The 18,757-nt window shown below is 38.9% G+C and overlaps 1 protein-coding gene across 2 annotated transcripts; it reads left to right on the forward strand.

Moving 5' to 3' along the window:
* The first annotated feature begins 27 nt into the window (after positions 1-27).
* On the forward strand, positions 28-16,323 carry HEY2 (hes related family bHLH transcription factor with YRPW motif 2). Of its 2 annotated transcripts, none has more exons than XM_007432731.4 (5): positions 28-237; positions 3,222-3,300; positions 3,419-3,502; positions 9,093-9,174; positions 13,030-16,323. In XM_007432731.4, exons 1-5 carry the CDS (start codon positions 155-157, stop codon positions 13,704-13,706), a joined length of 1,005 nt encoding a protein of 334 aa, XP_007432793.1. In that variant the 5' UTR covers positions 28-154; the 3' UTR covers positions 13,707-16,323. The 2 variants fall into 2 exon arrangements, with proteins under 2 accessions (XP_007432793.1, XP_087996510.1); XM_088140384.1 differs by lacking the exon at positions 28-237 and adding an exon at positions 1,805-2,602.
* Positions 16,324-18,757: the final 2,434 nt, after the last annotated feature.

The following is an 18,757-nucleotide window of genomic DNA, read 5'->3' on the forward strand; positions in this document are numbered from 1 at the left end:
GGTTTCTTGGCGCCGGCTTGGGGTGGGTGGGGGGTGGGGATAGGCGGGCTCAATCCAGAGACTGTCCAAAAAGGAAAAAAAAAGCCTATTCACAACCTCAACTTCTTGCTATTTATCTCCTGATTTGGAAGCTGGACTGTCTCCTTTGGCTACGATGAAGCGACCTTGCGAGGACACTACCTCAGATAGCGATATGGACGAGACTATAGACGTAGGGAGCGAAAATAATTACTCTGGGTAAGGAAAGGCTTTTTCTTTATACCTTTAGCCTGTGCCTCTTTGCTGCAGCTCAAGAGGGAGGGGATTTAGGAGTGCCAGTGCCTCAAGCTCAGCGTCACGGACCCCGGCTGTTCCCTGGAGCCCTGGATGTGTGGGACAGTGAGCGAGGGCCGTTCTTGCCTTCATCCGCTGGGCTGTTTGATGCTGTATTCTGACTTCATGGTTCCCACATTAAGATACCCACTCGTCTCTTTATACTTTGACTGACATTCTCACTTACCTTCTGGTGGCATGTTTCAGCCAGACTTCCAAATGCAGATGTTCATGAATACCCTGTGTAAGACTGTTGTTTGGGCAGAGGAAGAAGTCAGGTAGCAACAGGAGTTTTATCATAGCCAGATCTATAAATATTAGAAAAAGAGGAAGCTTTGGGTGTCCTAGAATGTACTTTGGAACATATTAAAGGGAAAAAGCAACAGGAAGAGGTAGCACTAGAAGGCAATTAACATGTTCAGTAGTAGCAAGGGAGTAAGTAGAATCTACTGGAATGTGAACCTGCAAGATCCTGTACCAAAAAGCAAGACTTTTCTTTCATACGGTTAATAGGTCATGTCAAAAAAGCCTTGCATTTGAATTTATATCTCACAAACCTTAAGTGATGTGTATTGCTGGAATTTCTAGAAGTGGACTTGAGAAGTGAGGGGTGGTATTAGAAACCACATTGCCGGGAGATGAAGATGCTTTCAAAGCAGGCTGCCTGGGGTTCATACTTTTATCTTCTGTTTTTAAAGGCTTTTCTGTTTTTCAACTGCCTTTTCCATCTTTTGTCCTATGTATGTATGTATCTATAAAGGATCCAGTGGATTGTTCCATAGTGCCTTTTGACCTACAGTAGTTGGACTCATATGTCTGGAAGCACTTTGGGTTTATCTGCTAGAAAGGATGGGTGGTAAGAAATTCAAGAGAAAGAAAGAGGTTCCATTATTAGAGTGAGTTAGAATCTCAGTCTGATTACATTTTGCTTCCAATAAGAGGGACGCTGTTTAGATAAGTGGAACAAGGCATGCTTCAACTCATCTATCACTGCACGATGTTCTAGTGCTTGTCTCACAGTCCTTAGACTCTGAGATGTCTGTGATCCAGTGATTGAAGAAAGGCACCTATTAAGGCCCAGCAAGATATATTCACAAGAGTGCTGTCAATCAGCCTAAGAATTTTAGTTGGTTATTCAGCTACAGATATTTAAGTATTACCAGTTCCCAGGAGAGAAAACAGGGTTATGTTTCTTTTATTTTCTGTTGAAAACAGTACAGTTAAAAAGTACAGTACTTTATGCACACAGTGCTGTAGGGCTTTTTAATATATTGTGATTATTGTGATATTGTGAACAATTGAGAACATATAGCAGCAAAATTACTTTTACAGTAAATTATGAAATCATTTATTTCTTTAACTGGTAAAATGTCTTTTTTCTGGGTTTGCTGAGATAGTAATGTTTCTTTCCACTTCTAGATCATTGCCTAACATTATGTAGTTAATCCAATTACCTTAATAATGCATTTGAAGTTAATCTTTATTGATTCCTTGCTTCAAGGCATGTGGCATTTAATGTTAGCCAGTATGATTATATTTGCTGCACAGGTTGGTAACTCACACCTGATCACATCAAACTAGCTAGTGCAGATTAACTGGACAATTAATCTTAATTAAGTTAACTTTATGGAAGTTTTAAACCCACTTTAGAGTAGTCAAGTCAGAAGGTAAATGTAAGTGGATTTAGGAACTTTGTTCTAAGGGAAAACTTAATTCCACTCAATATAACTGTTTGAATAAAGCCAAAAAAGGAGCTGTGCTAAATGTATAGGAGACAAATAATAGGGTGTGTATGTGTGACAAAGGCAGGCACAAGAGCCTGCAGTATTCTCTAAATAGATGGGAAGTTAAAAAAAAGTTTAGTCTTTGTCCATATTATATATTTGTCATGTGTATGTTTATTGCCTCTTTACATTTTTCACTTTAAAAGTAAAATGTACTGCATTATCCATTCAAAATGCTAACTTGTGTCACAGCGGTCAGCCAGAGAGATTGGAGAGAAATAAATCAGTACAGCTCACAAGTGAGTCCAGGCAGATTGCAGTACAGTCAATGCGGTGTACTCATGTTAGTTATTATTGGCTAAAAGAAGCAAAGGACAAAATGGCATTACTGACATTAACGGAAACGGCACCAAAAAATGCCAAGTGGGCAGAAAGTTTTTTTTTAAGCATCATTTTGCTAAATGATGGGCATCAGCAGTTCCTCAAACAATTCCTCAAACAAACTACTTTCATATCTTCATCAGTTACAATGCAGAATTTATGCCTGAACATGTGTAAACTGAAAAGTAAGTTCCACAGATTTTACTGAAATGTTCAGACTTCTAAGTGAAATCCTGTTCTTAACCTTTTCTTTTCATACAGAGAAGTGATTTCTGTCAAAAATATCCATCTTGCGTTGGTTATGTATTTTGCTGTACTTAAAATGCTTAGTAAAATGTACAGAGTAGGACTCTTATCTTTCTGAGACCACAATTTCTGTACCTTTTGTAAATAATCAATATTTTTATTATTTCTGCCATACATGTGCCATTTACCGATGAAAGAAGGCACATGCATTTCGTATTCACGTAATTGTATCCAAATACAAAAAGTATTGTCAGCAGCAGCCTTGAGTACTCTCACGATTAGAATTTTAATAGCAGTGTTCTTTTGAGACTATGAGCATCCGCTTAATTATTATTTAAGGATATCTCCTAATCTGCCTGAAACCATTTATTTTTTAAAATACACTTTGTGGCTTGCTAGTCTAAAAGAAATGATGAGGGGGAATTAGTTAAAGTTTGGTTTATGCTGTTTTCAGCTTGGGTTAAAGGATCCATTTGAAGGGCGGGGAGAGATTAACTCTGTAAGAAACAATGCACCAATGGGAACCAGCACCTGACATGCCTTTTCACTGTTTCTTAGGCCCAGTGCCAGTTCTGTGATCCGGTCAAATTCTCCTACTACAACATCTCAGATTATGGCCAGGAAGAAAAGAAGAGGGGTAAGGAATTCCTTCCACAGTGTTTGTAATGTAACATTTGCAGTTGTTGTGTTAATATTCTCTCTTCCTATAGCTTTAGAGCTTATATGCATATGCTTTTTGTTTTTATTGGAAATAGATTATAGAGAAAAGGCGCCGGGATCGTATAAATAACAGCTTATCCGAACTGAGGCGACTCGTACCGACTGCTTTTGAAAAACAAGTAAGCCTAATAAATAAAGTAACTTGTTTGTCCTCTGGTCATGTTGGGTCTTTCACAGAGCTCATGAAGGACTGGATGTGCCCTGATCTGGCCGAGCAGGCATTTCACTAAAATGCTTTGTTGTGGCAAAACTATGAAAAGCAAAATTCTCCACAAAGCTGAAAAATAGAGGAGTGTTTTTCCATTAATTGGCCAAGCTCAAGTAACCCAATTATTATTTTAAGACAGTCATTATATGTAAGTGGCAGGATTTTTTAGAAAGGGCACAGAAAAAGAGTTCTGTTGCAATATGTGTGACTTATGTTATATTTCTTTGAAATGACCCAGAAAACCAATATTTTAAATGGAAGTTTTTCCAAAATGATCACGAGGGAAAACTTGTATTCTACTTGCAGAATTGTCCCAGCAGTAAAATGAAGGAAATATTTTGCTGTGATATGTGCATTATATGCTGTATTATGTGAATATGCTGATTTGAAAGATTCATAGCAGGATGGGAAATGTTAAAATGTTTCTTATTTTGCATAGTTTTATCCCTACGGTTAACTATAAAAACCCTAAAAACAATTAGTCCAGGCATCTCACAAAAGCTGATGCAATCTGTAGAAACTCATTTTTAGCCATTAATTTCTGAATGTCAGTGAAATTCCATGTACTTTTCTTCAAAAACATTGCTAAATACACAATCAAAAATTATAACTGGAATAAAGATTTTTACTAAATTCATAGGATCATCATAAGGGATAAAATAACTTGGATTTGAAGTACAACTTTTATCCACCTCCCCGCCATCCCACCCATTCCCCAAATAATTGGTCATTAGCCTACAGACAAACCCTACAAGCATGAAGAGGTGAGCATGCTGGTCTAGGTGTAGATGTGGAATCAGCTTAGGTGGTAGAAGCAATTTATGCTACTTATAGAAAAGAAAACTCTTGATAAACATTAGCTCATGAACCAGAGAAAATAATTATTTCTCAAGTATGGTAATTTCAACAATAGCATAGGTTTTAGGATGTTTTTGGTACTTCATCCAATTCTGGTTATGTCTGTAACCTCAGAAAATAGAGGTCTCTACATTCTTAGAGAAAAAGATTTTCCTTCATCCTTAAGATGTAATAAATCAGCAATTTCAACTTTGAGAGCTCTATCATTAGATAGTTTACAACACAAATGTCTGTAAATGTTTTGGAGTATAGGTTTAATGATAGATTTGCTGCCTTAGCCCACAAAAAATAAATGCTATGTCATACAGAGTGGTCAACCTGCATGTTAATGGGTCCTTTTGGAACTGCAAAAAATTGTTTTAAGGCATACTTCCCTTACCTGGTGTTGTCCACATATTTCATCTGCTATGCTAGGTAGAGATTATAGACTTGTATTCTGAGATATCTAAAAGTCACTAGATTAGGGAAGGATATTCTAGGCATTTATAACTTAACCTTTAAAGTTGCCAGGGTGTCTAGAAAATATATAAACTACCATTAGAAATATGTGTGTTTCAGCTCAGAACACTTACTTTAGATTATTTCACTTAGTGGGTAAATATGAAGCTTAAGTTGTAGAGTAACTCAGTATAAATAAGATCTTCTTTGACTCAAGTAGAAAGTGATGGGTTATGGTTAAAGAACAGATTATACACAGAATGTAGATGTGAGGTAGTAAACTGATTATAAAGTGATGTAAAAAATTAACAACAAATAGATAGAACTACATTCTTGGTGGCCACACTGTACCTTGAGGAATTTGCAATGGGGTCTGTTTTGCAGGCTTTGGCAGCATGAGAAAATGGGGGTGTTTTTGGCCAGTCAAAGAAACTAGGACAAGAGTTAACACTTATTTGTCCCATTGCATTATTTACTTTTAGAAAACTGCAAACATTGTAAAACAAGGCTTCCAGAGCCCTTGGAAACTACTCAGGGCCAAGTAACTATAATTCTGCACTATATGAAAAAGATTAATACTGAGGACAGGACTACTGTAGTTCGAGGGATATGGAGGAAAGTAAAATTTTGAAAACAATTTAATATAACTAAATACCAGCACCCATCCACCCCCCCCAACCCACTGACACAATTAACTTTATAAAAGTAAAATTTAATGTAAAGAAGTTTTGAAATCAATTTTCAAATGACCTGAAGCCAGGTCATTATGGCTGCTTCATCTTGATCTAAAATGGCTGTTTTTAATTATTTTAATTGTATCGCTATGGAAAGTTGATGTAATTTCTTCCAAAGAAAAGTTGCATGTCCATTCTCTACTGGGGGTACTACTTGAATATTCATTAGCAAACTTGCATGGTTACCAGTTACATTTAGAAGAGAAAATTACTAGTTCAGCTGAAACTTTATGAAGTTGAACAATAAAAGACAACAATAGGTACTGGATACTTAAGCAGAAAGAATAAACTTTAAATGGCATCCTTAGGTCCATCACTAACAAGAATGAGTTATTTGGAACCAGTTCATTAATTGATTTTACTACAGTACATTATTAAAAATGTGCAAAACATTTCAGGTTAGGAAGTTCTTCAGTTACTGGTTAGAGAGGAAATGTTCATTTAAAGGCCTTTCCCAACTTGCACATGACCTCTGGAAATACATGCCCTGACAACCTCTTCCTTTTCTTGTGTTCCCAAGATGTTCCATCATCTCATCCTATGAATGAGACTGGCTTAATTATGTCCCGGTGTTAAAGTTGTGTTTCCCCCCTTGTTCCAGCACTGTCTAAGGGCAGCCCAAGGTATATCAGTCCTGTTCAGTTTTATCACTTGTTATCCATGATGACTGGCAGTGATTTGATTGGGAGTGGGGCTTGCAATTTTCACACCAGTGTAGTCTTCTGCTGGCGCAGGGATAGGTGGGTAGCACTTCAGATCAGCTGTGGGGAAAAGCCAAAAGATTATTCCAGAAAAATTGTTTCAGAGTATGGGTTTGACCTTGGCCTTTTCACAGTATCCTACCTATTGCACTTTCACAATGCATCATGATCTCTGTTTTCAGGGGGTGGGGGTGGGATTCTGCACTGATCATTTAATTGTGGGCCAGATGCACTGTATGCTTAAAGTTCCAAATTCGTTCTGTGACACTCCTAATTAAAAATATCAAATCTCCGGTGATTCGAAAGACAACTGCTACCAGGCAGCCTAAGATGAATAAATAGAATTACTTCATCCAAGGGAGCTTTTTGTATGATTAGATGTTTTGTCAAATAATACATTCCTTTGCTTCCATATTCCTGAATAGGAAGCAAGTATTAATAATCCTGTGAATATGTAAGTAATATAGTTAAGTATTTTTTCAGATTTTCAGCCAAACCTTCCAAGCCTTTTCCATCATCCTGAACCTTTTTATTTAGAAGCAAACTTTAGTAGTGTTAGTAGAATTGAAACACCATGTAAGGTGTTCAGATTAGAACAGCAAGTCATTATTTGACTCATGGATGTGCCACAATTGAATATGTAAACAGCTACTGTACTTTAAGTGAAGTGAGTTTAAATCGAAATCCTTTTTAGGCTGCAACTGCAGGACCTTTTTCAAACTGAGGGTTACAGCTCAGCCTATGAACATAATGCCAGGGTCACACTCTAAAAAAAAGCAGCAGGATCAGGATAAACACAAATTTTAATTATGAAAAATAAAATAAAATCAAGTTTTAAAATAATATGATAACTCCCCATGTGTTTTAATTATTTTTGCCTTAATAATTACAGATGAGTGGCAGGTTTGGGAGGGGCTACAGTTGTGGTCTCAAGGCTTCAGGTTGTACTTCCTTGGACTACAGTAACCCTTGGATACTATCTCTTGGGCTCAATCTTTACATGTCACTATGAGACCTATTTCTTTAAACCTGAATATATATTAAGCAGATAATTAATTGTAGTGAAAAAGCTGATGGGTGGTAAGGGATTGTTAAAGCATCATCATGCCTAGATGCATCTCAGATGGGGGAGGGTATAAAAAAGGGTGATAACCACAACTATGTAGTCAGAGCCCCACCTCTTTTTTGTGTCTGTTGCATGTAAAAAAAGTGCAGGACTTCAACCACACATGCACCTGATCATGCCCACTGTTAATCTGCTATCGCTCTTTCTCCCAGCGGGAATCAGCTAATATGGAAACAGGCTAACTAGAACTTCTGCCTGATTCTCTGCCCAAGAGGGAAACAGGACTACGCTAGAACTAAAACATGTAGTTACACCATATTATAGATTCATATGAATAGGATTCCAATTCCTGATTTGCAAATACATTTTTAAAATAATCATCTATATACTGCTAAAACTCTTGGGTCTGTAACCTTCAGCTGGGTGAAATGGTGGGTCACAGGGCAACAATTTTTGAACCAAGGTACTTCAAATGGGCTAACTTACAGAATGCATCCAAAATCTAGGACCCATTATTCCTGTGGGATTGAAATTTGGGAAATTTGTGGCCGCTTCAGCACTGCTGTGCTGCCATGCTGCTGCTCAGCCCAGGTCATGTGATCATCATGGGCATATCCCCAACCTCTTTCCCACTCCCTCTGTCCCCTGCGCCCAATCAGCTGGCAGCAAGGTCTGACAGGCAAGCAGTGATTGGTTGCTTAGGAAATGAGGCAGAAATTTGACATTTCTTAACGGTTGTGGGCATTGAGGGAAGGAGGTAGGGGTGGCTGGGGGGGGCACTGGCGGTTGATGGGTGAGCCCTCTTTCTCCCTCGAGGGAGGAGGCCCTTGGGGACATGGCAGAATGAGAGGCAGGGGTGCAGTTTTCCTCATGGTCTGTGGCTCCCTTTTTTCTACCTCCCCCCAGCAAAGTGGTAGGCAGTTCTGCTGGTCAGCTGAGGAGGAAGAGGAGGAGGCTTCACCAGGGCCCTCCTGAGGGTCATGAGGCGAAGACAAATGGTGCAAGCCTATATTATATGTGGAAATGGAGGGAGGAAGGAAGATTTCTGATGCTCCCTGCCAACTTCCCACAAGCAAAGTCAATGGGGAAGCCGGCAGCAAGTTGCAAGTCGCTCACACTCCCACTGCTTTTTTGTCCTAGGTCATTCTGTTTCTCTGTTTAGGTAAGGAAATACCTCTGAAATGATGACCCATCGGGTCACGAGTTGTCTAGTATATCAGTAAAACTAGCTTGGTATTGCTTTTCATAGAGCACTACTGGGCACAATTTGGTATGATGTTTCCCTGTACCAGGAAAGGTTGTCATGATTTTCTGCACTTTCCTTTTTTTTTTTTTTTTTTCCAATTTGGTTATATAAAGAACCTTGTAGTGGATTTTGCAAATGTTTTCACTGTGGTTGTATACTGATTGTGCTGAGTTTGACATTGAGCTATATAGCTTTACTCTTACGTATTATCATTGTCTATACTTCTCCGTGCTCTATAGAAGCATACGCATTATTTATGTCATGTTAGGCAGTGTGATATATAGTTCTTGTGTGTAATAGTAAAGTCTGGACTACAGATGCTCCATGGAAGAATTAAACTGAGAATGCTCTAATGGTTGGGAAAATTGAAACCATAAGATGGAGCTCAAAAGGGAGGATGCCAAATCAAAGCACACAGTACTTTTAAGCCTTTATTGTTTGTGCCTCTTATCTCAAAGGGATCTGCCAAATTAGAAAAAGCAGAAATCCTGCAAATGACAGTGGATCATTTGAAGATGCTCCAGGCGACAGGCGGGAAAGGTAAGGAACTGATTTTGATCCTGCTTCTCATGTTAGCAGAGGAAGCCTTTGCAAACACCCCTGGCAGTTCTGGATTAAAGGAGTGGAAATTGGTGCTCAAGGCAGGGTTGGACTCGTGGGAAAGGAGTGCCGGGACAAAAGGAGCACTTGACCCTGGGCTTGTGCTGGCTTTCATAACACTGTGGGAGAGCAAAGGCTCCATTCAGAGGCAGCCCAGTCAGAGATCTGTTTGGGGTTTCCAAAGAGCACTGAAATCGCACAAGGGAGACAAAACAAATACCCCAAACATAAACAAAGAGGGCTGCGGCCACTATTGTGAGGCACGAAACAAAACCAAATTTAAAATTCATTATGCAGTTGCTATACCACGGGAAGTGGATCCAGAGGAAACTTTCCATATTGTTTATGCACTGCCCTTTGTTCTAGAAAGAATGTTTTCCATGCAAAATTAGACTGCGCCGTTCATAACCAGAACAACATCTAAGCTTGGATCTTCTGGGTGTGGGTTAGCTAAAGAGGAAACCCAATATTACTGGGAAAAAGAAAAAAAAAAGTCCACCATAGGTGCTTATTTTGTGGCCTGACATGTTTCTCTTGTGGAATTGGGAATGTAGTACAGAATGTGGCCTAATAAGAGAATAAAGTAAGTGGCTCTCCTTGATTTAGGGAACAGTTTTGGAAATGCTTTAAAAATTCATAAAATTAAATATGTGAAGTGCTTTAAACACTCTACACAATATATTAATGATGATGATTCATGGGTCAGAGCTTGTCCTCATTATTTAGGAAAGCACCAGTTTTTAGTTTTGTTTGTTGCAACTTTGGATCTATCTTGGATCTATTTATTTTCTATTTATTAAGACTATTGTATATTGTAATTTTAATCAGTTTTAACTGTTTCAACGAGATGGGCAGTGACAAATTTGACATATGAATAAATAAAATAAATAAAATAAAGTTTATCATATCTCTCTACCATGCAATCCTGTCTTGTTTCTGATAAGAGTTAATCAGATCTTATGAAGAGTGGAGGCAAAACTATTATACATAAAGGATATACACATAATATATCCTTTTGACAATTTGCGTAAGATATATAGTGTGAAGAATATATCATCTCTGTGCAGTATTTACTGTACTTCCAAAAATGGGTATTTTCAAGCTAATTATATTTTCTTATGTAGCTTGTCTGTCAGGAAGGGGATTTATGAATTTGATCAGTCTGAGCAGCAATCATTTTTATTGGGAATGACATTCTGGAAAATATGGCTGTTTATCAACTATTCATGTGGTTTCCATTCTTGCTGACATAAATGGTTGCAAAGATTTGTATTACTAGTTTCCATTTGCCATTTATGATCATATTGGGCTTTTTTTCCCATGTTGGAAAAGGATAGCGCATTGTATGTATATCTGAAATTCCATTGGTCTTACTCCTGAGCAAGCTGCAAAGAACTGCATGTTTAGAATATAAAAACAGGAGCATTTAAAAACAAGAAACGAACGTGCTGTATAATTGTGTACAAGTAAGAAATTGATTTGTTTTATTTATTTTTCTTTGTTGGTATTATTGGGGAGAGAAACCTAAGGCTGCAATTCTGTATGCGGCGGGGGGGTGGGGGCAGAATCTATGATCCTCCAGACCATGTATCCTCTTAAATTAAATAAATTTAACACACAGTCCTAATCCATGATAGTACACTTATTGCTGCTTTACATAAAAGGTGTCTAGGCCTGTGTTAGTGATTTGGAACATAGTAGCTAGTACATAAAAATAGTACAGCTTGACAAAGAAAGGTAACTCAATTCAGTTTCAGGGGTTTATATTTTGTTTAAAGGAAGCTATTGGGAACCATTTAAGTCCCAGTTTTTTAATATCAATAATGTGTAATCACCTCTTTCAGGATTACCTTTTTTGGAGAACCATTGTGGTTTTATTATTGCCATAATAAAAATGTGGCTTTGCTTGTTTTTTTTTTTATTAGAAATTTTTAAACAGGTAAAAGATAAACATGAAAATAGAAAATGAAGTTCCGAGAGAGAGAAAAGATAAAGAAAAACTGCAGTGAAGAAGAAAAGAAAAAAATAGTTAAAGAAACAACTTCCAATCTTCCGTACAGCAGTTACAAACAAACTTATTGTCATTCCTCCCCATCAAGGTTACATCCCATAGTTCACTTCTTCCCACATTCAGCCCTTTTCAGTCAGAAAACCCAGAAATCATCAAGGCTTTTTTATCCATTTTCAGCAAAAAGTTGATAAAGGGTTTCCAGCGTTTTATAAGAACGTGTATTGTTTTGTCCCTGATCAAGCAGGTTGCTTTACTTGTGTTGTTTTGATATTACCAAATCAATAATGTTGCCCACGGGAATATTTTAGGTTGGGAAAGATACACTTATGAACATAAGTGCCATGCAGAATCAGATTGGTTTCTAGGAGTTGGCACAGGTAAAGTTTTTGCCATTGTCTATTACTGCATTGTTTACTCTGAACTTTAAACTTCTTAGTGGGGAAGGCAAGCCCCTCAGAGTCCTTAGGGTTGGAACAGCCTGCAAGCCCTTGTAAGAAAATAAGAAAGTAAATAAATAGCCATTGTCGCTAGCAACTGTTTACTTCCTCATCACTGAGTTTATCTAACCCCATTTTAAAGCCATCTGAGGCAACTGCCTCATCATGCTGTGGTATCAAATTCTAAAGCTATGAAAGTGGTCACCAATATTGGGTTTACCCTGTACTTCCCCGCAGTTGCATAAATAATCAAATAATACGTTATGTGACCTTCAGTTAAGCAATTTCAATTAAAGCTGTTACATAACACACGAATGCCTGTTAGATGACAGTGATGATGATTGCAAAAATCGTGCGATTGTAATAATAATATAATTTATTATAGATTCAATGCAAACATTTAATGCAAGTCCAGTTAAATTGTGTAGAACTTGTGTAAAAGCAGCGATACCCTCTATTATGCTTTTCTAGAGGAGTGTTCATTAAAGGAAGAGATAGAACCCCTGAAAGTATCAGATCTGACTACTAAGGCCTTACAAATCATGAGCCAAAAACACGAAGAAGCACTCACTACAGAAGAAAACTCCTTGGAGTAAAAAGTCTCTAAATTACTCTACTGGCAGTGGTATTTGCTTTGTATTTGCTGCTGCTGCTGCTGCTGCTGCTGCTATTATTATGCTCACATCCCAATGTTCCTTCAAGAACACATACATAAGGTATCATACTTAGCACTCGTCCCCCTATTTTTCCCCACAGCAACAACCCTGTGAGGATGATTGTGTGGCTCATCCAGTAGTACTTTCAGTGAACCTGACCCTGTGTCCTCTTACTACTAGTCCAGCACCTTAACCCGTACAACTCAGTGCCTTCTAAATAGCCCAGTGACTTGAGTAGTATATCTGAACTACAGCTGAGTAAGTGTGGAGGCTTTGTTTTATTTTTTGTATTTATTGCCTTTACGTTCCACCTTTTCTCTGGGCACCCAAGGCAGCCTACTGGGGATCTCCCCTCATTTTATTTTACAACAGCCCTGGGACATAAGAAGCAGGATTATACAGCCAAATTTCTCAATACTCAATAGTGTTCATTAGTATTTGATGCAGATGTGGGCTTTTATCAGTAAGAGGGTCAAAAGCATCGTAGTAGAAGTTCCATTTTAAATAATCAAATATTTATAAATATATTTTTTTATAATATCTATCACTGTGATGACAACTTTACCAAGCTAATTTACAAGCCATCTTCAACAGCTTGTTTCAGAGCTAAAGTACATATTCCAGGCTGTGCTTTACATGAGAGACCAAAGAAGCGTCTGATGGTTAAGTGTGTTTTTCCTCTGTGTTCCAGGTTATTTTGACGCTCATGCTCTGGCCATGGATTTCATTAGCATTGGGTTTCGAGAATGTTTAACCGAAGTTGCGAGATACCTGAGCTCCGTGGAAGGTCTGGACACGGCGGACCCACTCCGAGTCAGACTGGTCTCCCATCTCAGCTCGTGTGCTTCTCAGAGGGAAGCTGCCGCAATGACCTCGTCCATGGCGCATCATCCCCACCCTCTGCACCCTCATCACTGGGCGGCTGCTTTCCACCATCTCCCTACAGCTTTACTGCAGCAGAATGGATTACACCCCGCTGATGTCTCCCCCTGCAGACTCTCCACAGCCTCAGAAGTGCCTTCCCACGGCTCGGCTCTACTCACTGCCACTTTCGCGCATGCTGATTCCACCCTCAGAGTGCCCTCGGCGGGCAGCGTCGCTCCTTGCGTCCCACCACTTTCTACCTCTCTCCTCTCACTTTCTGCCACTGTGCATGCTGCGGCAGCAGCGGCGGCTCAGAGTTTCCCTCTGTCTTTTGCTGGAGCATTCCCAATGCTTCCCCCCAGTGCAGCAGCAGCAGCAGTGGCAGCCGCCACAGCACTTAGCCCCCCTTTGTCTGTTTCGGCAACCGCTAACTCTCAGCCACCCAGCAGTAATGGAAACACTAAACCCTACCGACCTTGGGGCACTGAAGTTGGAGCTTTCTGAGTTTTCCCTTCAAAGCCTGCCCCAAACATTCTGCAGTCAGAACAGAAAGTTCTTGCACAAAGCATAGGTGGTTAGTAGCTCACGGAGCCGGATGGATTCTCAAGACACAGAAGGGGAAGAGCAAGTGAATCTGCCATAAGATTGGTCAGAATGGAGGTGTTTTTCTACTTCGTTTGAATCAGACCTCATACTGGATGACCGTGGTCTTCAAATGATGTCCTGTGTCGCCATTAATCCTCTTGCTATGCATTTTTATTTGCCAGGGAGGTGATGTATTATAGCTCAGAAAGTCTTCCTGAAAGACAAGCCCTGTCCTAAATGCTTAAGTGCCTGCCCTCTTCCGAATAGGCGGTGTGTTTATGTGTTACTTTGCATCTTTTCTAAGGCAAAACCACCATGCGAGCATGCAAATGATGCTGGAGAGATTTGGAATCACATAATGAGATCCAGAATAGGGATACAATTTCTGAATAAACTGCACACAGTAAGGCGGCAGTCCTTCAGCATCAGTGGGACCCCACCAAGCTGTGCGCAGGGTTGAATTTTAAGAATAACAACGTTGCTGAGATTGTATATACTTAATCTCATCTAGTTTACCTTCATTGTGCAGATCTATCAAATGTTTGCAATGTAATCTTGATAAAAGTGCTAAACCTTCAGCGTGGTTTAAGAAGTTACAAGCCTCCTGGCACTTTCTGTAAAACCGTTGGTGTCAAGTTACACTCAAGTGTACATAAGTTGACCATCGATTTTATACCAACACATTTTGATAAAGTCACAGCTGATTTGTCTGGTTCATCTTTGCAAGCTAGAAAACAGCTTCCTTCAGACAAAATGAAAGTCTTTTTTTTTCTTTTGTCACAGAAAGAGGTATCATTAAATAGCTATAATACTTTACCCTTCGGCCATACTTAACAAAAAATTATGGCAATTTTAGTCCAGGAGATCTGGAGGGAACCAGACTGTAAAAGATTGAGCTGTAGTATCAGCAGCAGGAACCTTTGGGTTGGTTTTTGTCACTGCTATTTGGTTTTCTTTCTTTTTTTCTTTTCTTTTTTGTACGGGTTCAGTTCCCAACCCAGAGGATGTAAGTTATGTTTTTTTAACTACCCATACAAGCAGTACTATAAAATGTTTTGCTTTGTTGTTATTATTATTATTACAGCAACATGAAATAACATAAGTATTTTAATTCATTGACTCAAGAGCTAGAGTTAATGTTGGGGGAGGGCAAGTAAAATAAAAGCACAGCATGTATTATGCACTTCATTTCTCTGCTGTGTGGAGAAAGCAATAAACATTGAGAATGTTAAACATTATACAAATGTACTTTTAAAATATTTGTTTTAAAAATACTGTTCCTAGTTGGGAGAAGGGGCAAATTGTTCATTATTTTGTTAACCCTTTTTTCTATGCAAAAGTTTTTATGTATCACTAATTAAATGAAGTCCTTTTTTGACTGACTTCCAGATATTGTTTTGATGTGACCACTGGAAGGGAAAAGATTGAATGTGTTAAAAGTTAATGCAAACCCAAATGGTGGTAGCTTCCTGGAGAGGGTGCATTGTGTTGTGTAACTAAAAGTATGTGCAGTATATTGTCTCATTTAAGATTCCATTCAATTTAGTTTCTTAAATGTGTGGTGAAAGTATGCTAAATACAGTTTAGTGTTCAAATCAAGACTAACTTGGAGCTAAATAAGAAGTGATAAGCACACAATTAACTATTGCCTGTTTGTTGAGTTGTTGATGTAAGTGGAAGCTACAATGGTGCTGATCTGGACTGGGAAAGTTGCAGCCCAGGTGTTGGGCTGCAACTTTTGTTCCTGTAATAGTCTACTCCAAGATTGCTTTTTGCATCTTCTGGAGGAAAGCTGCTGTCACTGATAATAAGAGTTTTTCTTCTCTGAGCAAATAGTAGCTGCAAGGAGCTTGATCTGGGCTAAGGATATGGGAGGATTCGATCCAGTTTCCCTCTGCTACATAGTCCCTTGTCCTCATCTTCACTGCAGGGCTGCCCCATGATCAACACTTGGTTTAGATCTTCTACTTTTAGTTTAGCATCACTTCCAGTTTGTCTTTATATTGATTGAAATTGTTTGCTGATACTTATCCTTCATAGCCCAGTGTGTTCCATTGTGGGAATTGCAGCTGTTCAGAATTTCTACATCAAAACGATTACCTCTGTGCCCAAAGGAGTAGCCATGCAAAGCAAAAAAAAGTATGTAGTGTTCACATTTGTAGTTCTCAGTGGATGAGCCAATCAAAAAAGGAAAAAAAATCTTCCAAGAGCCCAGGGCAGGGTTCTCAATGTGTTTGATAGCTATAAAAATGTTTCTTGCAACCTATAGTTACAAAAAATGTTACCTCCAACATTAAGGGCTTTTACTTGAAGTGATGGACTATATTTCTGCTTTTTTAAGTCAGTTAAGGAACTCTGAGAGGGATTGGAGAAGATTGTCTACACTGGGATAGCCTCCTGTTTCATAGTTTCTCTGTGTTTGCCTTTTTCTGTCTTACTGTAGATAATATTAGGTATTTGCATCTTATTCTCAGCTCATTATACTTTCAGTACTTTGCTGGTCAGTGACAGTAATAAAGATTAGTACAATAACAAAGTTAATTAAGAGACTATAATTTCACTTACAGTTCATCCTGACTCCCAAACTACCCAACTTCACAGGAGCATGTGGGGAAACTGACTCTCCAGATGTTGCTGAATTTTAGGTCCCAGAATTGTTTATGATGGGTCATGCAGGTTGGAGCTGTTGGGAATTGTTCTGGAACATAGGGGTTACAGTTTTCTACTCTAGACATAGATAGTCACTGATTATTTTATCTATTAGGAAGAATATGTGCCCCAGAAAGAGCCAGGAATTATTTTTAAACAGTGGGGAAAGTGTGCAGAATATGGCTTCTGGATTTTTTTTTCCCCCTACGGCTTTATCCACAGTCACCAGAAGAGGCCTCTGTATTTTGTTCTATGTAACAGCGTAACAGGTTCTCTGCATGCACATGCTATGTGCACAGACTATTTGAGGTGGATGGATATGTGTTGCATTTGTGTTGAATTTGTATGTGTTCTTGTGCACTGGGAAGTATGGGGCAGGCTGCGTGTGCTCCATATGACCAGGAAGGAAGAGGGAGGGCGGCTTAGAGTGGAGGAGTTGGCAGCATTCTGAGCATCTACCCAATTCCCTCTCCCGGAGGGATGCATTGGAATTCAATCTTCCTTTTGTTGGCTTCTCCCACTGCACCAAATTTGGTTCTTGTTTATTTTTGGAGCCATCCTGCTGACGAAGGGATGGACAGAGTCCAAGCCCTAAACATAATTTCTTCCCAACATATCATTTCCTAACATATCAGTGTTAGGAAAAGCATGGAGAACATGGTTTCTGGAATTCTTTCAGTCCCTTCATCAGCTGTGGCCATGGGAGGAGTCCATCTTTTCTCCTGTGAAATGCACTAGTGTGTTGTGTCTGTTGGTGTGTAGGCGTGCATTGGGAAGCACAGGGTGAGCTGCATATGCTCCATCCTGGGTCATGTGATAAGGAGAGATGGCGCTCAGCATGGAACCGTTCCAAGCTGCTATCCAATTGCATAGGGGATGCACCAGAGTGGACCCTTTTTCTCTGCAGACCCTGGTCAGATTTGGATCATTTTCAAGCTCAATCCTCCTCCTACTTCACTCAGACCAAATTTTGATCCATTCTGTTCAGTTTTCAAAGTTTTATCCTGCTAATACGTGGACAGAGTCTTGGGTCTGCTTGCGTACTTTTCTTCTTGACGTTCTGCTGGGTTGGAACAAATAAAAATGGAAGATGGAATGATAACCAATACCAGGAATTCTTCTAAGGCCTTGTAGATAAATTATCCCATGCCAGCAAGAATTCAGTATATTGTTAAGAAAATAGTGGTGAAAGTTTGGCTTGCATGACGGGGCTAGAACTTTTTCTGCAACACTCCAAAATTAAACAACCAGCAACAAATCTGTCCATCTCCCACAAATAAAGTCTAGTTCTGCTGTTCTGTTACTTGCATTTCATCTATATTGGAAGCAGTCGGGTCATGGAGTTCGGGAACAGAGATGGCCAAGTTAACTGGGAATTTGGGAAGCTGTCCAACACATCAAAGCCACTAGATTGGAGAAGTCTAATTGATCATCACCACAATATTGAACTAATCATTGCAGTATGACCTATAAAAGAAAAAAGGTAAATCATTTTTGGTTTTGTTCCTTCTGTCCAGCAAATGTGGCATAGAAATTGGAAGCTAAAAATGTGTGCAAGCTTGTTAGATCCATATATTTTAATTGACTTTTACAACAGTTATATTGTTGTATTAACTGTTGTTGGGTTGTAATGCGTGAACTTTTTTTTCATTTAAACATCTCTTTAAAAAAGCACAAATAAGTTATGAATAAGATACCCTTTTGGAAAAAAAAGTTGAAAACAAAATACTGCAGGCTGCAGCAAGCATGAAGGAAAAATATATTTGTCTACTCCAATTAACATGACCTTTAAATGTTTCTGTGTTCTCTGCCAGGATCTGGTCAACCATACGTGGATGAGTCATCTTAGTAAATCACTATTCACCCACAATGTGTTTTTCTGAGAATATGAGGATTATGACACTCATTGCTTGCAGGCCACTGACAATTATGTGAAGCAACCTTAGCAATAAACCCAAGCATTATCTTGCTCAACACTGACCAGTTCTCACACTATGTTGAAATCCAAGGATACCCAGAAACAGAAGTAGGAACTGTAGGAGACAAAAAAGTAAAGTAATACTTTAGCAGAACAATGGGAAGCTTATTTTCCAAGCAGACCATTTTATTTTGAATAAAAGAATTTACAGTTTGAATGAGAGAAATATCAGTATTACCTAAGACTTGAACAAACACTAATTACTGTAAAGTCCTCTTAGTGACAGAAAGATTTAAGCCCATGCTTAACTCAAGCTTTGGGAAAAGGAAGAACACAACATGCTTAACTCTCTCTGGAAAAATACACAATGGGACTTAAAGGAGTTTGAATCAACTGGACGTTG

The sequence above is a fragment of the Python bivittatus genome, unplaced genomic scaffold (genome assembly GCF_059951505.1).
Source record: "Python bivittatus isolate LINGU-HERP-01145 unplaced genomic scaffold, Pbiv_v1 ctg000020_np1212, whole genome shotgun sequence".
Taxonomy (NCBI): Eukaryota; Metazoa; Chordata; class Lepidosauria; order Squamata; family Pythonidae; genus Python; species Python bivittatus.